Source organism: Sarcophilus harrisii, chromosome 2 (assembly GCF_902635505.1).
Source record: "Sarcophilus harrisii chromosome 2, mSarHar1.11, whole genome shotgun sequence".
NCBI classification, from domain to species: Eukaryota; Metazoa; Chordata; class Mammalia; order Dasyuromorphia; family Dasyuridae; genus Sarcophilus; species Sarcophilus harrisii.
Window position 1 is genome coordinate 611,507,922 of NC_045427.1, and position 27,399 is coordinate 611,535,320.

Sequence of the window (27,399 nt, forward strand, 5' to 3'; positions counted from 1 at the left end):
TTGGCTGCATGGCTAAATCATGAAACCAAAGTCACAGTTACCTAAGTTTTAAATGAAGGATAATATGACATAATAAACAAATGATAAAAAGGATAAACATATATTCAGTGAAGTCTAAAAAATTATGATCAGTTTTTTTTTTCAAGTACATATGGAATTCAAATATATTATAGACTAAAAATCTCAAGAACTCAGGAGCAAAAGGGAGGTCACTTAAGTAATTCTCATTCTTCCAAGATTAAAAGACTAAGAGAATTTTATATGAAACTTATACAATTATTAAAAATATGATCTAAATCAAGGGTATCCAATCAATAAGAAGAGGAGGTGACTGGTAGCTGAAATGGAAGATCAGATTCATTCTTACCAAGGATGTATTACAACTTAAAAAAAAAAAAAAGCAAACGTAATTTTAAAGAAATGCTGTTCAATAGACACACCTTGAGACCATAAACACTTGCTTGTATGACTGGAGGCATAAAATTCAAAAGAAACTTGCCCAAACGGCACATTTCACTCAACCCAACCTAAATAAAATGAGATGATTGTTACTGTGGGTCAAACAATGCACAATCTGACAGTGGCAGAAGAAGTGCCAGTAAGGGTCCAAGTTAAGGCCATTTTTATCTTTGTACCCCAAGATTTAATCCTGTGACAATGAACAAAGAAAATGAAATTAACCTTGGAGCCAGGTGAAATTGAGATCAAGTGAAGGTCATCAATCTCCCCAACCCCGCCCCAGGCTCTTTGGACTTGCTGTGATAGGTCATTTTCCTGTATCCCTGGACATTTCTTCTATCCTTTTGGGCAGATGGAAACCTCAACTTACAGAAGTTACATTTTAAATCCTATTGGAAAGTTAAATTGTCCATTTCAAAAAGAAAAATCAGAATCTTTCAAATGCAACTCATCTTAAGACTACTGAGAGATTGATTATACAGTCCAAAATATCCGATTATTTCAAAAGATTCTAAGTGGGAATTGCATAGTGTCAATAATCCCGAGGGGCCAGTTAATCTTCCTATAAAATGGGCTTTTATCCCACATTCTAGTAGACAATTTAAACTTTACTTATTTTTTTTTTAGCCTTTAAACCAGGAAAAACATTAGTAAATCCCATGTGAAAGAACTTATACCTGAGCTGTAGTTGAAATCTGGAGGTGTAATAAAAAAAAACAAAACAAAAAAAAAAAGATTCTGTTATTTTAAAACTGTCTTATAATTTCCTGACTGTGGCAGCTCATTGTTTAAATATGTATTTTTGGGCTGGTGCCAAACTGCCCTTCCTTTCTAAAGCTTACTAGGTACTTCATAAAATTCTACCCACCAGAAGATGTGGTTATTTTTAAGTGAAACATTCAAAATCAATCTTCAATACTGTTAATAAAAGCATAGTATTTCTGAGTTAAAAACTGTAACTGAACATCTGTATTTAAGACATAAAGAAAACAAACTGTTTGTCACAGGCAGTTGCCAATCTCTAGCTGTGAAACAGAAATCCAAGCATATCCATTAAACTTGTGGCCCTATTTTATTAGAAATACTTCTATACCTAATGAGTAATTTACATTTATACACACACATACACACACGTATATATGTACACACATATATATCTACACATACAAAACCTCTCTAAAGACAGAATCCCATCATTAAGAGATGTACTCTGATCAAAAGTAGCTTAATGTCCTTAAATAGGAAATAAAATAAACTTAAGCACTTCAGAAGTCCCACTAATATTGCTGTTAAAAATTAAATACTTAAAAAACCCAACAACCATAAAATTAAAATGTAATCTATGTATAAAGTGTAGCCCTTTAAAACAAATCTTGCACTTTATAAAAATATGAACTCATTTTTTTTTTCTATTAAATTCTTCCCTTTTGCTACTTGAGATAATCCAAAGGATGGCAGAAAAGAGCATTGCAGATACAGCTGGGTTGCACAAGAAATCCAAAAGAAGCAACATGAAATATACCAGAAAAAAGTATGACTCTTTCCCCTCCAAAAAAATGGGCAGCCATGTTTTCTTTCAAGATCCATTCAGTTTTAAGAGAACTCAAGGAACGTCTCAGCATACTAGGTGGAGTCCCATGTAGGAAAATGACAAGCATGATACAGGATGAGCAGGTCCACTGTGGTTTTTAAGCTTCAATTACTGAAACAATATTCAACATAATTTTATCGTTGTCACCTTTTAATCATGACTTTTTCATGACTCCATTTGATTTTGGATTTGTTTGTTTGTTTTTTGAGTGATTTACCATTTCCTTCTTCAGTTCATTTTACAGATGAGAAAACTGAGGTAAACAGGATTAAATGACTTGCCCAGGGTACACAACTAATCTAGTCTATAGACGTCAGCATAGAAATCATAAAAAATAGCTAAAGGTCACTGAAACAATGAAGAACATGTTTTACTTATTATTCAGTAATAAAGCTAGCCTATGAAATTAGTACAGATAGAGATAATTAAAAGTAACAACAATAATAAAATTGCCAACCCAAAGAATTTCACCCTTCACTTGAAAAATGAAAGGAAGAATAAGGAAATGAATAAAAGATTTGCTGAATGAGTTGAACCATATTCTTTGTTCAGTTCCTTATCCAACTTGCTCAGGAGTATGTCATCTCAACCACTACTAGTCAGGTTAGGGCTCTTTAGATGATCTATTCACTTTCCAATATTCCATAACCTCTTCCTCATCGTATCAAGTTATCAATTTCTCTGTTAGCTAAGGAGAAGCCATAATATAACCAATGGTGATGAATACTAAAGGATGAAAAAACATTTGATTTTACTTTCTCATAGTCCAGTTAAGATGGACTATAACACTTAGTTAAAATAATCCAGGTAAATGACTCTGATAGAATAACTAGTGATTATAGTTATTCGGTATGATAATAGGATCACATTAATTCTTATTTCAATTCCATTTAAAATTCTGGCAACCTATCCATACATTTTGTAATAATTTCTCTTTGGGGGTTTGGATACCTTTGTGTTTTAGATATTTGCTAATATATCAAATTCAAAGATGACAAAAGATTTTTCACTGATCTTGCTTATTGAAGTATTAGCAGTTAATCTTTATAAAGGTGCCAAGCTGATCTTCCTAAAGGCACAGGTATGACTATACCAGAGCCCTACTTGAGAAGCTTCCATGGCTCACTGTTGTCTCTAGTATAAAATACAAACTCTTTACTATCCAGTTTCAAACTAGTTTTGCAGGCTGATTACACATTACTTATCCTTATAGAAAAATAATTCTAGCCAAACTGGCTTACTTGATGGTTTCTATATATACTATTTCTACCCTCATATAGTATATGTCCAGGACTGGAATGTACGCCTTCCTTACCTCTGATTCTTAGAACTACTACCTCCCTTTTAAAGCCCCTGTTGAAGTGATTCTCCAGTGATTATTGCTTCTGCCCTCTTGAAATTCCTTAAAGTTTATTTTATTTTTACTTATTCTTTTATTTACTTCATGTACATGTTGTTTCCTTTACTACCATGTAAGCTCCTTGAAGGCAGGATTTGCATTTTTCCAGTATCTAGCATAGTTCCTAGCACATAGCAAACCCTTAATAAGTACTTATTAACCTGTTGTGAAATGTGAATTTATTTACATTGAACAAGTACCAATATAACTAAAAACTTTTAAAGTAAAATAATATTTGGTAGAGGTGCTTTAAAAACAGTGCAAACATTACTAAGCTTTTTCAGTGTCTCTGTGGCACAAGCAAAAAATATGAGAGAAAGTATAAGATATGTTAAAAAAAAATCAGATTTTCTGTGCGTAAGTCATGTTACTGTTCTAAAATTAGTTCATGCTATCCTTCTTTGCTGGAGTGAATTTTTTGAACCATTCCAACATACCGTCACCTTCCCTGTACAGCTTTTAGAGTCAACTTGAAATTAAAACAATAATGTAATTTTCCCACAGCATCATAGAGTTAAACATTTATATCTGCTTGGCTAATCTGAACACCACCACCACCAAAGCTTATGAATACTAAGTTTTAACTAATGAGTAATAGAAGCAATAGAATATTTGATTTGGTATAATATCTAACAGAGAGGCAGCAGCATGGCGCAGTGGATAGTTTCCCTCAAAGCCAGCACAACTTGGGATCAATTCTCTTCTCTGACATATAATAACAACAGCTTAGTATTTTACATTTATTATCTCATTTCATCTTCACAACAACTCTGGATGCAAGTGTTGTTATTATTCCCATTTTATACATGGAGACACTGAGGCAGAGAGACTGATTCACCTAGCTCTACAAATAGAAGTATCTAAGACAGGATTGAAATGTGGGATTTCCTTACACCACTCCATTGTGTGAGCTATGTTAAGTCATGTATCTCCTCAGTGCTTTATGAATTACAAAGGTGCTTGCTACTCTACCCATTAGTAGAAGAAGTATCATCATCTGGGAGCTCACTATTCCAATGAAATTACAGATCTGGCCCTATTACTACTATTTATGACAAATAAATTAATTTACACAATTAATCAACAAATATCTATTAAGTTCCTACCATATGCCAAGCACTCACTAAAAACAGAATATAAAGACAAAAGTGAAATAATCCCTGCTCTGAAGGAGTTTATATTCCAATGGAGGAGTAAGGGGTCACAAAACATCTTTATAACAATTTACACAAAACAAAGGGCAAGATAGTTTTGGGAGTGAAAATACTGGTAGGTGTTTTTTTTGGGGGGGAGGGGAAGAATTAGGAAAGCTTTAAAATGTAGAAGGGAGAGCTTGAGTTGAATATTGGTAACCTCAACAAAGCAAAAAAGAATGTAAATGTTGATTTAAAAGTATGTTGAATCATAAAAATGAGGTAAAACTTTAACAAGTTCCAACATATTTATAAACCTGATGATAACCCATTTTTACTGTATCTATATTATTAAAAAGAATTTTTTTTACAAAAGCTAGATGCTATGCACATGTGGAATAGAACGATTCTGAAGTATTTTATAAGTAATAACATAGTTAAATAAAATGCCCTTTTTTGGCACTATGATTATCCTAGGAAAAATCTGGTTACTTTGTCAAGTCAGACAAGGGGAGACGTTTATTGCACATGCCAATGAAATCTAAGTAGATTCTAAATGAAAACTCTAAGTCAACTGTAAATGCAACATCACACAAAACAGACTTCAGGTGGCCAATTACTAAAGCATCTGACACATATGGGAAACACATTAAGATCAACTCTCCTTATGGGTTGCCATCTATTTTTTTCTCCTAGTTTTATAGTACTCAGTATTTCTCATGAAAACATCTTATGTTAGGAATCCTTTTGATCAATTTAACAGTTCCAATTAAACCTGTGAACTCATTTTCCTCAATCTTAAATGTCACCAGTGGATTTTTCCTCAGTCCCATGGTCACATTACCATGATGGAATAGGGGTTCTTAATCTAAGCCCCCAAACACTTCAGGGGTTCTCTGAAACTGGATGGGGCAAAAAACTATATTTTATTTCTGTATAACTGGTTTCCTCTGTAATCCTATGTTCTTTTCATTCTTGTTGTCTGCATTTAAAAACATGACTCTGAAAAGGGATCCTTAGACTTTGCTGGACTGCCAGAGATCCCTGACTCAAAAAAAAAGTTAAGAACCTCAGCTCTGTGGTCACCAAATGCATACAAGTAGCCCCCAAAAGCCTGCAATAAATCTTGAGTGAGTTCCACTGGCATTAGGGGGCACTGTTGAGCTATTACGGAGAGTTCTCTCTCTACTATAGTTACCACCAGTGGCTGTCATAACACACAACTTCTAAAAGTAAATTGTATTTGGTTTTGAACCTTCAATTTTACAAACAAAACAAAACAAACAAACAAACAAACAAAAACCCCCCACCCACTCAATTCTACCTATAAACTGGATATCTACAAAGCATTTCCCTGTGGTAGGAACAATGGTCTTTTGACTAAAAGAGCCAAACCCAGATTGGCACAGGGCAATATGGGGAAGATTAAGTTCTCTGGAACACTAGGACAGGATTCAGTTGCAAAGCCCAAAGAGGAGCTCTGATCTGTCCTATCTATAATGCCAAACAAAGGAAGTGAAGATTCCTCAGGCTTGAGTTTCAGCAATGAAACATACACTCATTGCAGGGCCTTAAGACTTCTCTACCTGAAGAAGAGGCTAAACTCATCTGAACATAAATTAATTTCTCCTATACAAGCCTTCCAGATACTATTCTTTTTCTTATTAAAAGTAAATAAAAGTTGTTTAAAATAATTTTTTAAAAAAATCTTGTCTTAAACATCACTTCCTTAAACCAAATGAAAAGAAAATAAGACTTCTATATGATCTCCAAGAAGATAAAACTCTTGTACACTGAAATGAAAAGCTACATAATAGTCTAACATATCCCTTTCTCAGTCCTCTGATGTGAGCAAGAAGAAGAGGACTTCATTTAAAAAAAATCAAGAACTATAATGCTTATTTTTTATGCAGAAAGTTTTGAATTTATAAGCCAAAAAGAAATCTCTGTGTCACCACTCAAATATATATCACCCACAATCAAAGAAATACTTGAAAAGAAACATTTGAAAAAGAAATCACCTTTCTCCTTCCTGTCCCCACGCCCACATCAGTTAATATTTTGTTTATTTAGGTCCCTCAGATAGAGGACTTGGTTTGGGGACAAATAAAACTACAAAACTGTGAGGCCAGAATAATTTATTCAAAGGAAAGCGGCATGAGAAAATTCAGAAGTTGATGGAATCCATTGTTTTGCTTTGCATGTTCTCTTTTCTTTCTACACTGTCTCACTAGTGAACTCATTAGCTCCCATGGATCCAATAATCATCACTTCTATGCAGAAGATGCTCAGCTCTACATATCTAGCCTTTCCAATTCCAAATGATCAATTGCTTCTGGAGATTTCAAACTGAATGTCCCAGAGGCACCTCAAACTCAACATGTCCAAAATAGAAGTTATTCATTATCTTTCATCCAGACCCCAGCTCCTCTTCAAATCAGAGGATACCAACAATCCTCCTTGTCACCCAGGTTTGCAATCTTGGTATTATCCTCCACTATTCACTCTCACTCCACTGTCAAATCTTTTTATCTTTACACCATCTGTCAGATGCATCTTTGCCTCTTCTCTTGTGAGGCTAAAACATCCTTCATATCAACATCTCTCACTGGGATATTCTAAAAACAGCTTTCTATATGGATTCCCAATTTAAAATCTTCTCCTACTCCAATCTATACTCTGACTCAGTTGACAAATGGATTCTCCTAAAGCATAACTCAGACCTTGTCACTCCTTACTCAATAAACTCTTTATTATCTCCAAGATTATTAAGTACTTTGTCTATTAAAGTTCTCTACAATCTGGAGAGTATCTTCCTATTTTTCCATTCTTCTTATACTTTATTCCCCTCTCCATACTCGCCTATATTAAGGTTCCTTGCACACAACACCCATCTCCCACTTAGGTGCGTTTTGCATTGACTCTGTTCATACCTGGAATGTTCCTTCTAATCTACTTTTTAGAATACTTAGCTTCCTTCAAGACTCAGCTCAAATTCCACTTTCTCCCAAAAGCCATTTCTAGTTCCTCCAGCTGCTAAGCCTTCCTCCCTAAGTTTACTTTTCATCAACTCTGTATGTATATTGTATGAACAGTTATTTACACTTTTCCAGCCACTATAAGCTTCTTTGGAAAAAGGAACTTTTTTTTGCCTTTCTTTGTATCTCTAGTGTTTAGTATATTACCAGGCAAATAGTAAATGCTTAATAAATGCTTACTGATTGGTTATGCAAAAACATTTTGTTGAATGCTTGCATAATAAGAATTAGGACCCAAAGTTTCTAATGACGAATGGGATACCACTTATCTCAACATAAAACAATGACACGGTACCCCTGAATTTAACTAAATAGAATATACTGATAATATCACTGTGTCTTTGCCATTATGTATAACACTATCACCAGACAGATGATTTTTAATGAAACTGTATCTAAGAGACTGTCAAGGTCTCTTTAGCAAACATTGTGAGTATATTATTCATGAAGAAAAAATGTCTTATTCATCTCTCTCTTCTCAACCACAGGCTAAAGGCCACTTAATAGTGGCAACACTATTAAACAAGACAAAAGACAATGAATTTTCATTACTCTTTATTTAAGCAGGTTACTTACTCTCTTATCTATTAGCAGCTCTTATTGATAACAGAACAGCATTTCAATTTACTTATACCTAACAATATCTAACAATAATCTGTCAACAGCTCTCTGCCTAGCTTTAAAACTATAGGAATTTTTCTTATTTCTGGATATTTCTTTAATATTCTTATATCTACATAACTGAGCTCCCCCTCTCCCCCATTTTTTCCTTTGAGTTATATTAAAATATCACAATTTACTTGTAGGTACCACAATCTAAACCAGGAAGTATTCTAAGTGGAAAAATCTTTAAACTAAAGCTCTGGATTATTTAAAATAAATGTGTTCATTTTGTAATATAACTTGCAAATTTGGAATTCATTCACTCACTGACCCAGCCTACAAATATTCAGTAAGTCCAAAACAAGCAAAATATCACCCAAGTTACTGTGGAAGAAGATCAAATATCAAGATCAGATCTTTTTCTGGTTTCATGTCACTTCCAGAGAAATTTCAGTTCAGTCCTTGTCCAGTGGGATTTCAATGATGATAATGTGTTATTATTAGCAGCTGGCATTTCTAGAGCAGTACTTTAAGGTTTGCAAAAATCTTACCTAGACAAGGTCTCCTTTGGGTATTACCACCCCTCGCAGTAAATGCTATAAGATATCATTATCTCCACTTTAAAGATACAGGCCCACAGGGTGACAGGGACACACATATGTAATATCAAAGATGGAATTCAGCTTACGTCTTCTGGAGGCCAAGACCAACACCCTTTCACCAAGGCCTACTACAAAATATCGTTTAAATACAACTATTAATGATATAAGGCAGGAAAAATTCCCATTTGTCTCTTTCCCTTCTTAACATTTTTAGAGCTCATGAATGATGTCAGAAAAACTACTTTGAAGAGGGAAGACTTTTTAACGGATAAAGAGTTAAATTTTATGAAGAAACTGTCCTACCACCAAAAAAAAAAAAAAAAAAACTATCAGCCAACACACAAATACACTAACTTACCACTACTGCCACAATCTGCACAAGACAGGAGTTCTTCAGGTTTTTTCTCTCGATTTGATTCTTTTGTCCCCAAACAGAAGCTACATATTGGAATGGGATCAGCACGAGGCTAAAACAAAATCAAAATCAAAATTTTAAAAGTGGTTAATTTTACTTTAGTTACCTGGTATTTAACTTTGAAATGAAAATAAAACAAAACCAAAAATTTTTCATATATGTCTTAGACAAGGCAATGGCACCGGTTTAAATGGACCATTACTATTAATTAGAGTCAACAGTAAATGGCTAATACTGTAAGCTCTTTGTTTTACATAAATCCAATAAATATTATCAAACTAACATCTAAGGCAGTTATATACAAAGCAGCCAACAAGAACAATTATCATGAGGAACTTATTTGAGGTTACAAATACTATCATAAACAACAACTTTAACAAAATCATTCATCTAAAGATTAATGAGAAAATAATTCACACTTCTATAAGTGAATTAAGTTCATAAGATGCTTTATTCATAATAACCTTATGAGTTAAGAACTAAAAGCACTATTTTAAATTTTATGGATAAATAAGGAAACTGAGGCCCAGAGAAGGTAAATGACTGCCCCCAAACCACCAAAGCTAATAAGTGTCAAAGTTGGCTGAAATTTGAATTAACGTCTAATAACTACAACCATATCTCATAATTATAAAAAGCAATGCTTATTATACTGGGGTGAATGAGATATCATGAATATAATTAAGGTGAGTGAGGTTTTTAAAATAGACCATTACTTTATTAAATACAATTTATTTTTATTTATCTATTAAATATTAACCAAAAAAGGTCCAGTTTCTACAGGTGACATAAATAACATTGGCATCAAGTAAGAATAAAATATTTTGGTGGCATCACTATACAGGACAAAAAGGCTACCATTAACAGCTTCAAAAATATGTTCTTTTTGACACCAAACTTCAAAAATAAACCATGCTAAACAAAGGTGAATACTTAATTTCTGACATTACCATTTTATAAAAGAAACAAGAAAACATTTGTCTAACCCCTAGCACCCTATTAGGATCACTATGGAAATCACTCTTAACAATGTATAAATCTGCATAAATTTTCAGGTTTCTCAATTGCTATTTACCACTCCCAGCAACTGTAATGTTCTTATGCACAGAATAGGTGACTCTAAACTTGAGAGATTTCTTTTCATTTAACTAAATATACAATAATGTAAAAATAAATTTTCAGTGGAAATCTAATGGTTTTTAAATGTTGTCTAGCAGGTTAAATGCTTTACTTTTAGATTTTCTAATCTGTCTGCTTAAATCTTATGGACCAAAAATCTATTAGAAACACAACCCCATAATAATACGAAGTGAAAAATAATAATTGGGCCTAAATTTATAAATCTGGTTACATATAAACACTTCACATTATGATAAATTTAGACCCCAATGTACATATTAATTTTATTTACAAAAAACTGCATAGATACTTAAAAAGACACTCAAAAGATCACTTTAGAAAATTAGTAAACAATAGTATTTTATTATCTCTAAAGACTATATTGAATTTCAATGATTTTCTTTAACGTTCTAACATTTCAAAGATTAAAATTAATTTTGAATCTAAGGAAAGCTCCATCAGAGTATTTACACACTGTCCATATGTGATGATTAGGATTATTTTTATAATTTAGCCATTTCTTATGCTCTTCCTTTCAGCTTAATTCATACTTCTAATGTGGTGGAAAGCAAATTAACTCTGAAAAAGCATTTTTATTTCTAGTCACAGCTAGAAAATAGTCTGCTAGAAAATTAAAAAAAAAAAAAAAGTACTACAAATTGGTCACTGATTCTTGCCAGTTTTTAAAATGCCAGATAATCAGTGCCACATAATTATGGATCCACAGTTATTACTTGTGAGTGTTCAACTGCAGTACCTTGGGAACACTTTTGTTCCTTTAAATAGCAATTAAAAGAACAATTTGATTTTAAAGTGACAACATTCCCCTGATAGATTCTAGCTAAAACCCAGTCTTTGCACTAATGGGATTCTTGCTTTCATTTGATATAACAATGCTCAAGCCATTTCTGCCATCCTCGCAGTGCTAAATAATTTACGAAATGTCACATATCATTCACGCAATGAAACAAATCCAAATCTACAATCCCATTTATCTTTCCCAGATGAATTTTTAGCTGCAAGAAAGACATGGCCATCAGCCAGCATTCATGCTCATTTTCGTTTTTTAACTAAAGGTAACATAAAGGACAAAGGTTGCTAGTAGTTCATGGCTAGAAAGAATGATGTCCCCCACTATACACAATAATACAAAGCAGAAAGATATTGTCACTTCATGCTATGTTTAAGAGAACCTCATGATGCTGATGCGTTTAAAACCATTTAAGGATAACTCTCACAATATTCTTAAAAAACAGCAACAACAAACCAGTGTAAGATACTGAATTACTGATAATGCAAAACACTTTTTTTTTTGCCAACCTTAGTATAGCAGATTCTAATTAACTTCTTAAAAAATATCACTTTTGTAAAATAAACCTTTTAAAGCAATGTGTACAAATAGATCAAAGAATTATGATTTACTCTCCTCAAAATATACAAAGACTGTTTCAGAAAAATAATCCTTCCTAATAAGTTAAAATGGATTTCAGTCACAAAAAGTTTTAAATTAACGATAATGATATTCTACAATCTTCTGCTGAAAGGAACCATATCCGAATGGCCTTAAAAATGGAACAAGGAATAGAACTTCCATTTCTGAATTTTTGTCTCTCTAACTTTATAAGGGCAGCTACTGGTTATGTTTCTCACCTATATTCCTACCAATTATTACCAATTCATATGAAAAGATCACTAAATTTACACTGTAGAAATACTCTGCTCCGATGAAACAGACAGAAGCAGTGGCTATACCTTACTCCTCTGGCAAAATCAACAACAATGACCTAGAACCCTTCCTTCCACAATCGTTACTTTTTTCCTGTTTGTTTTGAAGATCAGGATAGAACATGAAGAATCCTGGGGAGAAGAGGTCTCCATATCTCTGTCACTAATTTCATTAGTGACACAAGAGGGAGGGTATTAGGTGCCATGAGACCTATGATCTTGTCTCAGCTCTGTGCTTAACTAGCTGTGCAATCTTGCTGAGTTTTAGTTTTCTCATCTACAAAGTAGAGTAGGGGTGTAATTATGAGAATTCCTAGAGAATAGGAGCTGAGTCAGATGGCTGTAGATGAACTTGTATCCTGACTTTCAAAAAGGTAGGTTCTGAGAACTACTGATTGGAGATACTGAAGCTGTTTCTTGGCAAAATTCTAGAAATGATAAATTGATATTTTATAAGCATTATGAGTCAAAAAAGAGATCAGTAAAATGAAGTCACACAAAACAAATTAAAAAGTGAATTAATAAATTTGCTATTAATAAAATGCCACAGACATAATATACTCAGATTTCAATCCAGCAGCTGACAAACTGACAATTTGTTCACCAGCTGGGGACTTAGGGTTTGGGTAGATTCTTCACAGGCCAGCTCCTTGTAATCAGCTGATGGAGTGACAGACCCCAGCCAAGACTGAAGGAAATCTCTACAGGCTTTTTAGATGAACCTGTACTTAAGACAAAGATGAAGCGCTTACCAAATCTGTAAGCAAAAAATTCAGAGCTGTTGAGCTAATCTTGTGGATGACAAAATCAAGATTCAACTAGTGTTCATTAAGCTAAACAGACTGTTCTTCATTTCTATCATGCCTGACTCTTTGTGACCCCACGTGGGGTTTTCTTGCTAGAGTTCTTGGCCATTTCCTTCTCTGGTTCATTTTACAGATCAGAAAACTGAGGCAGACAGGGTGGAGTGATTTGCCAGAAGCCAGCTACTATCTGAGTATGAATTTGAACTGAAGTCTCTAGGCCCAGCACTCAGTCCATTGGGCAACCTAGTTGCTCCCAAACTGAACAGAAATAAGATTTAATTAATTTCAATTTCCAAACATTTAAATATTTGCATCTCAACTTGGAGCTGGAAATACAAACACATCCACAAAACCAAAACAAATCCTGCCCACTAGAAGTGAACATTTTACTGAAGTAACAACATGTATGCAAACCTGCAGAACAAATTAAATAAATAAATAAATAAAAGAGGGAGGGGGGGCGTAAGCCTTGGTGAAGGAGGTGGCACTGCAAAGCACTGAATGAGGCAGCCATGGGATGGAGGAAACATCTGGTGTGCATAAGTTTCTGGATGCTAGATAGGCTTTTGACAGAGAGAGCCTGAATTAGTGTAAACAATTAGGAAGTCTAGCTATTCTCCTGGGGAAGCAGGGAGGAGCATAGATAGGATTATAAACGGACCTTTTTGACTTTGCTTAGGCCTTTTTTGAACTTTATTAAAGCCTCACCCCAGGTGGAGATCTTCAGGAGAATTCTCAATTCAAATACCTGGCATTGACAACAATCACAGTTATAGTCTCTAAATAGAAAGTCAAATTATGATGTCAGCCCCTGAGAATATATTTTCCCTAAAAAGACCTATTCTACTAAAATTTTCTCACTAACTTCTATTAGAATTTAGCTTGCCAGTCTATGGTGGACTCCTGTCTCACGGCATCTTTCTTCTTCTTATAGCTAACTCTTTTTAGAGTGCCAAATCTCTTTTAGGCTTAGCCCACCACTCAATGGTATAATCCCCCTCCCCCACTAACTCTTTCTTGGGGTTAGTCAAGTGCCAATACAGGCCCGTAACCCCAACGTTTTGGTGGGTAACCTCAACAACACGGTGGTCTGATACAGGGAGAGTCTGCAGTCTATAACCTCAACATTGTGAATGACCAGAGGTGGAACAGGAAGAATGGAACTCAAGAATCAGCTGTAAATCCTATTTCCTTGCAAGATAGCAGAACTCAAAAAGGAGGGAGCTGTAAAGAAAAGGAAGCCTGAATGCAGATGAGGAACATAAATAATAGGTAACAAGTCTGCATTTTTCCCTATACAAAAAACAGAGCACAAGCTAAAGAGCTGTGGGATGGTTTGGTATGGCCTCCTAGAGTCAGAGAAAGAGGAACTTCAAGATTAGCCGAGCCATTTCTATGTGGCAGATGAGGAAACTGAGGTCCACAAAGCTAAATGGCTTACCCTAAAGTACTCCACTCCAAAATAAACTCTATTACCTTAGAATCAAACCAGAACTCTTTTGTTGAGCATTTTAAATCCTTTACAACCTGACCCTGACCTACAACTTCAAAATTATTGAACATTTCTTGTCTTCATGGACTCTGTAACCCACATGACACTCCATTTCCCATTGCCTTGGCAACAGCTACCTTTAAAACTCGACCATACCCTCCCCCCCTCCCTTATGCCAATCCCAAGTACACTTCAAAGGCTGACTTAAATGCCGCCTCTTACAGGAGGCTTCTCCAGATTTTCCCAGATGCAAAAGCCTCTCCTAAAATTTTCTTGCTTTTTTTTTTTCCCTGTATATGTATGTACAAGCCCATAAACTGAACCACCACAGTCACCATCTCCAACAGAATTTTCCTGAGAGTAGGGATTATCTCATCTTCATCTTTGTATAGCCTTAGTGCCTCTGGAATAATTGTCTCAAAAATAGTTATCAACAAAACTCTGAATTAACTGCAATCAGATTCTCTGACTCCAAATCCGGTGTTATTTCTAATGTGCAAAATGATCAAAATTGTTCTTTAGGAAGATTGCTGTGAAGGACAGATTGGAGATAGAAAGAGAAGGAAAAATATGAGAACAGAGATCAAGAACACAGAGAGAAAAGGTAGTCTTGGCAAAAACAAGGCAAAGAGAAAGAAGTAAAGAGTATGACAATGGGTGAAGATATAGAAAGGTGATCTAGAGTCAGGAAAATCTGAATTCAAATTCTTCCTCAGACACCTCCTATGTGAAGTTGGACAATTAATTTTTCTGTTCCCTGGTCTGTAAAATGAGATTAACAATATCACCTATCTCACAGGATGAAAGACCCAAATGAAATAATGTATGTAAAATACTTTGCAAAACTTGAGTCTTATAGAAATGCAGTTACTCTAATTCACAAGATCTCTTCTAAGAGAAGAGGTTTGGGGCAGCACTGGGAGCTTTAGGAGGGAAGTAAAAGTTTGTAGCAGTTGCTGAAGTGGAATAAGAATAAAAAAGAATAAAAATTTTCCTGAGCCATAAAGCAAGTCCAGATTAGGTTGGATAATATATAAATTTGTAATTGATCTAGTAAGGATGACTTCTATGATTAAGAAAACTACCAGAGGAGAAAAGATGAAGACAGGGACCCAGAGTTGAGGATTAGCAGGGCACAAATGGTATCAGAGCAAAAGAACCAAAGGTAAAGGACAAAATATAGTTGAGTATGTCAAGGCTGCAAATAAAGGAAATAAAGAGCAGAATTGAGGTGATAGATTGGGAGGATAAGAGAGTCAAAATGAAAATTTCAAGAGGAAACAGAATAGGTTTAGGAAGAATGAAGCAGAGAAAAAAATGCAAGGATAGAAGACTACTAAGATTTTCAAAATAAATAAAAAAACTGGGATATCAAAAAGAGGAATCAACAAAGTATATCCTAAAATCAAAAGGAAGAATGACTGGCAAATCTTTAAAAAGAATATAAAACTCTTGTCTTAAGAAGGTGGAAAGGAACCAATCATTGATGAAACACAGAATGACATAGATTCCCAAGAGAAGAGAGAATAAGAAGAAAATCTAGGATGATTCAGGAAAAAAATGAAATCCATAAAATGAATTAGAAAGATATGTTAGAACTTAGACTTTTTAATGCATATAAAGAATAAACAAGGCAGAAATCATCCCCACAAGTTGTGAATGAATCCAACCATTCTGGAGAGTAGTTTGGAACTATGCTCAAAAAGTTATCAAACTGTGCATACCCTTTGATCCAGCAGTGTTACTACTGGGCTTATATCTCAAAGAGATCATAAAGAAGGGAAAGGGACCTGTATGTGCACGAAGGAGAGTGCTATTATTTCCATTGTCTAGAAAGTCTACGTAAGTTCTTAAAATGGTCTGGGATCCAAAAGAGGGAAAGGGACACATATGCAAGAGATGATATGGAAAATCCAGTAGGAAGTTAAAAGGTCTAGGGAGGGAGGCTAGAATAGGAAAGCATGATAGGTTCTACACTGGGGCCCTGCTTCCATATTATATCATTTTCCTCATAAATCAATACTCTTTAAAGAGTGAGACATAGTATATAAAAGGATAAGGAAACAAGATCTAAGAAGGAAACGACACAGAAATTGCTTAGAAGAGTAGCTCAAGGCTGGTACTTCTAAAACTTTGAAAAATCCCATAAGGAACACAAGAGAGATTTAAAAAGGAATAAATATGGATAAAATCCCCAAATCAGAGAATAAAATCTCAGGACAGACTCAAAAGGCAGAAATTTAATGAAAACAATGCAAAGAAAATATTCCTTTAAAAATAAATAAAAATAGAAATAACTAAACTAAATATAAGAAGCCAGAGGGGAGGAAGGTAACTGAAAAGGGAAAGAAAAAGATTAGATATTAATGCATTTAGCCTAGGCCACTTTTAGGTATGTATGAATAAGAAAACATATATACAGTTAGAAGGCTTAGTAGTTAAAAGTAACTAATGAAAAGTCAGGAAGACCAGAGTTCAAATCCAACCTCAGATAGTTACATAACCTAGGGCAAATCCCTCAACTCTGCTTACCTCAGTTCCTCATGTGTAAAATGAATTGGAGAAGGACGTGGAGAACCTCTCTGGTTTCTTTGCCAAGAAAACCCCAAATGAGTTTATGAAAATCAGATATTACGAAAACAACTCAACTACATGTACTTAAAGTTATGGTGTATGCTGTTCAGCCTTTTAGGACACAAGGTCTGGGCAGAATGTATAAAAGATGTTTCCATCTCTGGCAGCACTGGTGCTAGTTTGGCTGTACCAGGACTAAGATTATATTTTAGCCAAATCAGACTTAGGCATATAATAACGCGTAAAACAACAGCTAAGACCCAAAATCCTTAAAACCTTGTATTCTTTCTCTAGCAATAATACCATATGATATGCTCCATGCTATTCTATTAAGAGATTTCCCTTAATAACTATCGTACTTTAATTTATTTGGATTCTTTTCAAACATACAGATAGGTTATTTTCTACCCTCAAAGTTTATCATTTCTTTTTGACTCATGCTTTAAGGTAAAAAACTCTGTTACTGTTTAGGCAAAAAGACCTAACAACTTCAGAATCATAGAAATATGTTATCTTAAAAAACAAATAAGCAATCAAAAATCACCATGACCTTCCAAAACTAATTATATGTAGGACTTTCAGAATGTTATATAAAAGTTACAATCCTAATGATGCATGTACCCTCTGAAAGTCTCCTTTAAGATAATTAATTGGAATGAATAGAAAATGTTTTATCGAGATAAAAAACAGGGATAATTTTCATTACATGAAAAGCTTTTGTGCAAATAAAATCAATGCAACTAAGATAAAAAGGGAAGATCTAGAAGGGGGAAGGAAAGTTTTATGTTAAATATTGTTAATATCATCAGATAGTAAAGATATTTTAATAATTAATTCAAATAGATAAGAACAAAACTATTCCCCCAAAGTGTAATTATTTTAACAAATATTTCTCAAAAGGAGAAATAGGATTTTAATATCTTGAAAGAGCAAACATGATTATGTTTTGGCACATGGTTTTGATTATTTTCTTGGCATTTTCTTTACATTTCTATTGTGATGTCAATGTTTTTGTAGTTCATGGCCTTGCCATATTTCTCTCTACTTATCATGATCATTTCTTATAGCACCATAATATTCCAAAACACTCATGTACCACAATTTATTTAGCTAGTCTCCAGATGATGGACATTTACTTTGTTTCTAGTTCTGTACTATCACAAAAATAGCTGTCATAAATATTCAGGCATATATATATAAAGTTTCTTATTTTGTCATTGACTTCCTCTGGGCATTTACCTAGCAGTAGAATCTCTGGACGAAAGGGAACTGACATTCTAGTCACTTTATCTGCATAATTCCAAATTACTTTCCAGAATGCTTATACGAATTCATAGCCAAACAAGTAATACATCAGTGTGCCTGTTTTTCCACAACTGCCATCATCTACAATTCCCACTGTCCTTTTACTTGATAAGGAGGTAGAACCTCAAATTCCTTTCTTTTTAATTCAATTATCAAATGAAATATCTACAAAGTGCTTTGTAAGTCCAAAAACTTGTCTAAATGTTAAATATTATTATTTTTTCATCAAAGGATGATTTGTTAATAGGGGAAGAAAAGGGATATTGTAGAAATGGATGTAAAAAATTAAAGATATCAATAATTTTTTATATTTAAAAAAATGTATCTAAAATAAAAGTAGTTGTTGATTAAAAAAAAGAAATATAAAAAGTCATAAAAAGAAATATGGGCCATAAGATACAAATACAGAATAAAAAATAAAGTATCAGAAATCCTGAACTAGATAAAAATTTATGCAGTAATATTTTGAGACTACTTTCTAAATCTTGGCATAAAAGAAACTAGAAGAATCAAAGTTCTTACTCCAAATGCATCTTATAAAAGTAATACTTTATTTTGCCTTATTTCATGGAAGCATACTCTATATTTTCAATTATATGGTAAGCAATCCTTTCATTAAGATTAAATCTTTCTTTTGTATCTTACTTATACTGACTGGTTCTGCAAGCAAATATTATTTCGCTTCCTCTGAATATAAATCAGCACAACAATCTATGCTAAAATAATTCTACAATAGTTTATATTGCCATTTACTCATTATTTTGCATTTAATTCTATTTAATTTCTTTTCTTCATCTCTTCATTCTATGATCTCCACAGATGTGTGAACAGAAAAAGCAACAATGCAGGCATGTTTTACAGCATGTCAAGGTTTCTAAAAATAGTAGTTACCTTAATCAAGAAGTCATTTCATTCTTTTTTTTTTAATTATTTTTTTTAATTTAATAGCCTTTTATTTACAGGATATATGCATGGGTAACTTTACAGCATTAACAATTGCCAAACCTCTTGTTCCAATTTTTTACCTCTTACCCCCCCACCCCCTCCCCTAGATGGCAGGATGACCAGTAGATGTTAAATATATTAAAATATAAATTAGATACACAGTAAGTATACAAAGTCATTTCATTCTTATGAATTCTGTCTTCAAATGGTGCCTCCTCTTCTTCTCCCCCCACACTTTTCTAAGCCAGTTTTATATTATTTATATGTGCAAAGTTGTTATGCAAACTCCCCCACTAAAATGTGAGCTCGTTGACAAGAGGATCTATTTTTGCCATTTATTCCCCAGTGTTTAGGGCAATACCCAGCACACAAGAAGCCCTTAAAAGATGCTCTTTGACTTGTTTTTTCACCCTTACCAAAGGTTGGTGTGGCTACCATTCAATCAGGCAGCTCTAGAATATGTATACAGACCGGAAGACAGAATAAGCATTGATTAAGCACTCACTCTGTGCTAGGGATTGTACGGAGATAAGCTCTGAGATACAACTACAAGCACACAAGTTTACATTACAACAGTGATAAAGCCACATAACAGAGAGACACTAAGCTGAGGATGGTTCTTCAGTGGCAATATGGCAACCAACAGGCAAGTGAGGTAGTGACCTGGTTCCAGATGAGATTACATAAAAAAATGCCATCTATTGCTGAGTCTTGGAGAGTTCTAGAAGCAGAATCTAAAATGCCGCTGTGGGGAGGAGTGGAGGATGACTATTGGAGCCAAATAATCAGTTTTGGAGCCAGCAGCCAGCCCAAGGGATAGTCTACTATCCCAGAATCAGATCCACTAGAAAGACCACTAAGTTAAACAAAATCTCATCAGTATATAACCAGCTTCAGTTATCAATGTAAACCTAACAGAACAAACCACAGCAATGTTAGAATTGTTACCATTTTTAAGTATATATTTCATGACATAAAAAAATAATTTTTTCTGGTTTATTGATATTCAAAATAAAATCATGATTTTGTATTTAAAATGAAAAAAATATATAGACATAATAACTTGTCTGTCCCCACTTTTCTCAGCCAATGATAATCCTTTTTTCTCATTCTAAGGGTGCTCCTAAACCTCCATTATGAAATCTGACCCTGAGTAGACAGCTGGATAATTTTCACAAAAGTTATTTCATAAAAGTTGATGATGGGACTTATTTATTACAAGTCTTTTTGCAGACAATTTATTATTTTAATTTTATTGCTTTCTCCTATTCATTATGCTTCTCTGTGGGTAACTTTCTGTAAAGGAGTATTATATCAGTCCTCTGTGGACTGAGTTTCTACATAACTAGTAAAATTGGATTTATTAGTTTGATGTCCTGAGATTCTATATAAGATAACTGTTATTTTACCATCAAGTTCTCTTGGTTTCTGGGAGGGAGGGGGATTGTCTTTTTTTTTTTTTTTAATAAGGTATTGATAAACGACACAATTCTGTAAAAATGAAGCATTTTAAGTTTTCTTTTATACACAGATTAAGCCATTCCTTTCTTCTCCCTAATTTTCTTTCTTTCTTCCTTTAAAAGCTAAAATTTGTCAAGGATCACAGTGAGAAATTCCCATAATCAAATCGGCATGCTTAAGATAATGTAAACTTGCTTAGTACAAAGGGGGGAAGAAGGTTGGATTTCACTGATCACCAAACATAACCCACTGTTTAAAGATAACTGAAATGCCATATATCTAATCTGAAGTCTTGAATTTGCTCTAATTAGGCAAAAGTGCCATTTGTAAGTATACTGATTATGGATACAGATTCCCTGTAAGGCACAAATCCTTTCAATGTGTTTAAGGAGGAGAAGGAAACTTCTCATTACTCAACTTGAGATAAGACTACAAATTCTGAAAAAGGACAATGAAGCAGCCTTCTTTTTCATAAAAGTAGAGCACTGTCAATTTGGAATGTGAATAGGTTTTTAAGGTTTCATCTGTATCCACATCATCAGAAATGGTACAAATGCATTTATATTTTTAAGCAGTATCAGTCTAGTTCAACCCTACTGAAAATTCAACACACACTTACAGGAAGTCTGCAAACTATCATCATCACCGAACAACATGACTGAGGCAATTCAAACCCTAGCCTAGACTTAGAAAAGTAAAAAAATTGAAAGCAACATTATAAAAATTTTTAAGGATTACAGTTTTTCTATTTAAAAAAACTGAAAAAAAAAAAAGTCCCTCAAGTAATTTATGGCTGATTAATGAAATGACTTTGGCTAAAGCCGAAAATTTCAGAACCACTATCTCTTTAGTGAGAATGGAAAAGACACAAAGTGGATAGAAACCAAGTCCTAAGGAAGGCAGAAAGAACAAATAAATTGCAAATTTCTGGCACCAAAAACAACAAATGTAATATGATACTGACTGAAACACTAACTTATAATTCATCTTTAAGTCACAGAAACTAAGGACAGCAAGAAACACAATAATAATATATAGAGCACAGAACAACAAACGATGACAAATTGGGAAGAAAAAAATCAGTGACACTAAATGAGGCCGAGTACCTAGTCTAATAAGATAGCTGATAAATGTAGTCCTAAATCTTGAATTTTACCTTTAAACTGAAACATTTTTAAACTATTTCACATACTAAAAAAAGACATTCTCCTTAGCAAGTTAAGAAAAAAATGACTAACCATCATTCCTGAGGAAGAGAGGGTAAATTAGGGATGATTTTTAAGTACTTTCAGTATAACCCAACTGAATTTTTTTTTTACTTCTGTTATTTCCTATTTGTAATGGTTGATGTGTTTACTATTTTTCCATTAACTTATTTGTTAATATAAAGGCAAGGACATAATATTACTCCATATCAAAGGGGAATTCCACTTTTTAATGTAAAAAAGCTGATTTGCTTGTATTTAATAACTAGTTTATTTTTTTAAATTCCTAATATTACCAAACTGTGTTTGAAGCTGTTATGAGTTTTTAGAATCCTGAATTTTTCCCAATGAATATCCATAATGGTATGGATATTTCTGAGGTGTGCTTAGAGCTGCTCACTCTACTATTACCACTATTAAAATATTTTTAGTGTGTAATTTAGACTAAAAGAGAGGACACCATTCTTGGGAAGCAAAGAGAGTTGATTAAAAGAGAGTTGAAGAAAACAGAATAAACATTAAAAGTTTTAAAAAATGTGTATGAAATAACAAATTGTAATGATACATGAAGCAACACAAAACTCCACCCTACAACTGTTGACCATTCAATATCTCCCTAAGTAAATAGGATTAAATTCAATTTACTACTCTAACAATACATAGTAATAAAATTATGCAAATAGTCTAAAAATAACTATGAACATGGATTTAAGTCCTATGTGGATAGTTACTCTTTAAAAGACAATAACTATAAACCTAAAAACAAAATAGAATTCTAAATATACCTCTTTACTATTCACCAACTGTTGGCAAGTCAAAAATTGTAAAATTTTCTCAATAATAAGGAAACTTTGTGGGATGGGTATTGAGACCAAATGGAAATCATAGCAATAACAGTAACAAATTAAAAAAACAACAAACATAATTCTACTGTCATCTAGATTTTCTACTGAATGTTTACTATTTCCAAGAAATATAAAACTTTGTTCTCAAAACATCCTCACAATCATTACAGCCAAAGAACTTAAACTTAAAGGCAGACAGACAGAAACATATCAAACAAGGGACATAGGTAAGAGTGAAACCAGTAACAAAACCTAGAACTTTTGACTCTAGGACCCTAAAATATCATTAAAAATGTAACAATTTTAGAAAGTCTAAAGATTTTGAGAAAAAGATATATAATAAACTGTAGTGGACATTATAAGCTTCAAAAAAACTCTATAAAGTTTTTAGAAAGATTAAACGGGCTAGATTACATTACATTTTTACCAACCCACAAAATCTTACCACTTGTTTCCATATTTATACAATCAAAACAAGGAAACATCTTACACAGTGACCTACAGTAGTATAATATTAGGATATGGATATATATATATATATATATATATATATATATATATATATATATATGAGATAAGAAAATGTCTAAACCAACCAGTAGCCTGTTTTTATTTATTTTGGTTTAAAGTTTGGTTCCAAACACTAGTAAATGTCAAGAAGCAGGATTTGACCTCAGTTCTAGACTTCAAGTCTAGCACTCTATTGTGCTACTTAGCTGCCTACATAAAAAACTATGGCTCACAACAAGAGAGATGGATCTTCACAACTAAACTAGAATAAGAATGTCATTGTCCCAGTTTAAAATGTCTTTTCACCCAGTTCTTGTTGGGCTAGGTTTAAGATTCTAAATAGGTTTACAAAGAACTTAATTAATTATTACATCACGAAAGTTGACTACATATTACTTTAGAGATTTAGATAATAATAATAGATTCTATCTGTTGGCTTTTACCATTCATTCAGTAAGATGTGATTACTAGGCGAATGTTGCTTTTAAAGTCAATCTGTGATACTAGCTTGAAATACAATACCAAAGCTAGCATATTTGGCACTGAAACTACATTTTCATGTTTTTTAGAGATCAAGTTAAACATATAGTAGAAAAACATTGGAAAGTAACATGATCTGAGCAGGGGCATTTAACTTCATTGCCAAATAAAAAAGTATGATCTCCTTATTCCACACATAACATACCACTCTGGGATAAGCTAATTAATCATGAACATAACTTTTCAGACATTACATAATTTCACGCAGTCTTGCTTCCAGTGCCTGCCAAAGAAAACAGCAATTTGTATAACTAGAAATAAATCTAGAATTGAAAAAGAATGAAAATGACAAACATTAGGGAAAAAAAAACTTTGTTAATTCCTCCAAAAGATTTCTCTAACCATTTTTCTTACCATTTTCACCATTTTCCTAACCTGTTATTAGTTATAATGAATGAATAAAATTAAAGAAAGTATTTTCACACAATCCTATCAACTGCTAAGCTGTTGTCACAAGTATCTGAAAAATGCTATGTCTATACTGAATGTGTCTGTTGCTCATCCTTCATTTTTGAAGAGGACCAATGATACCAGGGATGATGCCTTGACTTGGGTATGAATTAGACAGCATGAGACAAAGTCGCGTAAAGTGCCAGTTTCCCTCTTTTTTCCAGAGGCACAGCAGTCCAGTGACCAGAGATGGCCATCAGGCTGCCTAGTAAGAGCCCCAGATGCAGTGGATGACCTTGGTATCTTTGGACAAAGCTCTAAGTGCTCCACAAAGCAGGATTCCCCCTCCTTTATGGCCATCGTAACAAACTGTTCCCATCAGCCCATTTGGCAGGGGAAGCAGGGTAGGCTTATGGTGGGCATTCTTTTAACTCACTGAGGGGTTTGAGGCATCTCAGTTACCTTCGCCCTAGTTTAGTCAGTTTAGTCTGAGTGCTGAGATGGTTTTCCCAGGGGATGGCCACTGCATGTTACAGTTTCTTGGAGCCACAGGGGAGAATCAGGTGACAGGTGGACATCAAAAGGGGATGTTCAGGACTGAAAAGGGCTGGCAGCTCTCTGAACACCCCATTCACTTCAGAGTCTAGTCTAATAGTCTCCTGTCTAGTCATCTGGTCATGAAATCCTTCTCTCTCAGTCAATAAATCAGCATTTATTAAAAGTAATTGCTATATGCCAGACTGTGTTAAGCACTTGTGATATAAGTAAAGATTAAAACACACACACACACACATTTTCCCTCCCCTCAGGAAGCTCTCATTCTCATGAGACAACATGCCAACAATTATGCACATCAAGATCAACGTATTGTAAATGAATGTAATCTTATAAGGAGGCATGGTGGTACAGGGAGGGGAGGGGGATGAGAAAGGCCTCTGGCAGATATTAAGATCGAACTGAGCCTTTAAGAAAGCCAACAGGCAGAATGAAGGGAAAAATTCCAGAAACAGGAGATAGCTTACAAAAAGGCTTTTAAGAGAAATCATCTTGGTAGCTGAGAATAGGATAGACTAGAGAAAGGAGAGACTTGAGACAGAGAGAAGAGACAGTAGGGAGAAAGATAATGAATTCAGTTTTGGACACATTAAGTTTAAATCTACAGATCAAGATGTCTGACATGCTATTAGAGAGCCAAGATTGGAGGTCAGCAGTGAGAAAAATGAATATTTTCTCTTATGTTAATAACCCATTGACATCTGGGAATGCAGGGAGTTTTTCCTTTGTATTTCCTCATTCTGATCAAAGTAGCCTCTGAAGGACAGGATGAATAATGACACTTAGGTTAACATTTTCCTCAATCTTGGGTACTCTTTCATGGGATACAAGTGGCTTGGGTAAAAGTAAATCCCTTTGTTTAGACTTCCTAAGGCAGTGGTGGTCTGGATAAAGATGAATAAGAGAGACATAATCAAAGTTCTGTCACTAGAATAACCCCTCCTCTCATTATAATACTCATTTTCTTATTAGCCATTAATCAATCAGATTTGATTTTTGCCTTTTGGGAACGCTCACTCTTCCAAGGGTATTTAAACATCCAGCAGCCCATGAAGTTCTATCTTGGTTCTGAGAGTGTCACTGATCTCATTTTATTAATTATTTGCCAGCTATAATTAACACATTGAATATTAATTACTCAGAAATTATGTCTCTTGGATTTTTACTCCCCACAGTTGAGAGGTGGGAGTAGAGAATAAATCTGAGAGCTGTCAGCATAGAGAAGATAGTTAAATCCATGGGAGTATATCACTAAGTGAAGTAGTAGGAGGGAGAAGAGAAGAGGGCCCAGAAGAGATCCCTTGTGGGACACCCATGTTTAGAGGGTTTGATACAGAGGAGGATCCAGCAAAGGAGACAGAGAAGGATTGGTCAGCTACAAAGAAATATCAGAGAGTACCCCAGAGGTGAGAGTCATCAGAAGGATCAGAGGTTAAGGAGGAGGAGAGTGAATAGGCCATGAGATCTGGCAATAAGAGTTGGAGAGAGAAGTTCTGATGGAATGATCAAGCCAAACTAAAAGGAGAAAAAAGGCGACACTTGCTGCAGCAACCTTTTCAAATTTATTCACAAAAAAAGTTGAAGATATACATGGATGATAGCAGGGATGGGAAAATCAGGTGGGTGTTTTTTCAAGATGGGGATACACAAGTATGTTTGTAGGCAATAGAAAAGGAATCGGTGCAGAGAGATAGATTGAAACTAAGTACTAATGGAAGGATGACAGAGGGACCAATCTGTTGGGGAAGAAACAGGAGGAAATGGGATCATTTGAGCAGGTAAAGGAGTTAAGTAAGTAAGGCCACTTCATCACATGAGAGAGGAGAAAAGACTGGCAGAAGGCATCTGAGTGATATTAGACGAGGAAGAGAGAGCTCAGGGCAGATTGCCTCTGTTTTGGGGGTGGGTTAATAGATGAGGCAAGGTCCTCATTGGAGTGTTTAAGCAAGGATAAAACAGCATGCGTGGAAGAGTAAAAGGAGAAGATAGGGGAGTGATCAGAGGGATGCCAAATTTTACACAAGAATGTGCCATTAAAAGAGCAGTAATTATTTTTAAACTAAAAATATTTGATTTTCTAGCTAAAAACATTTATATATTTACTCAACCTGGTACTGTTCAACTTTTTTTTTTTTTTAAATGACTGACTTAAACATATTTGTCCTCCTCAAAGGCAATTAAATGGCACAATGGGTAGACTTGGACCTGGAGTCAGGAAGCCTCATCTTCCTGAGTTCAGATCCTGCCTCAAGAAACTTAGTTGTGTGGACCTGGGCAAGTTACTTAATCCTGTGTGCCTCAATTCCCCATCTGTAAAATGGAGACAACAGCACTTTTCTCTTTTTTTTTTTTTTTAGTTTAATTTAATAGCCTTTTATTTACAGGATATATACATGGGTAACTTTACGGCATTAACAATTGCCAAACCTCTTGTTCCAATTTTTCACCTCTTACCCCCCCCTCCCTAAATGGCAGGATGACCAGTAGATGTTAAATATATTAAAATATAACTTAGATACATAATAAGTATACATGACCTAAAACATTATTTTGCTGTACAAAAAGAATCAGACTCTGAATTATTGTACAATTAGCTTGTGAAGGAAATCAAAAATGCAGGTGTGCATAAATATAGGGATTGAATTCAATGTAATGGTTTTAGTCATCTCCCAGAGTTCTTTTCTGGG

General features: G+C 34.2%; 1 protein-coding gene across 8 annotated transcripts in view; it reads right to left on the reverse strand.

The window, feature by feature from the left end:
• Positions 1–27,399, reverse strand: part of KAT6B (lysine acetyltransferase 6B) — a 213,902-nt gene that overhangs the window by 76,647 nt on the left and 109,856 nt on the right. For 7 of the 8 annotated variants that reach the window (XM_031956426.1, XM_031956425.1, XM_031956429.1 and 4 more), the window contains one exon: positions 9,184–9,292. In XM_031956426.1, coding sequence (XP_031812286.1) covers positions 9,184–9,292 — 109 coding nt within the window. Of the gene's footprint in view, positions 1–440; positions 528–9,183; positions 9,293–27,399 lie in introns of those variants that run through there. The other variant, XM_031956432.1, reaches the window with a different exon arrangement.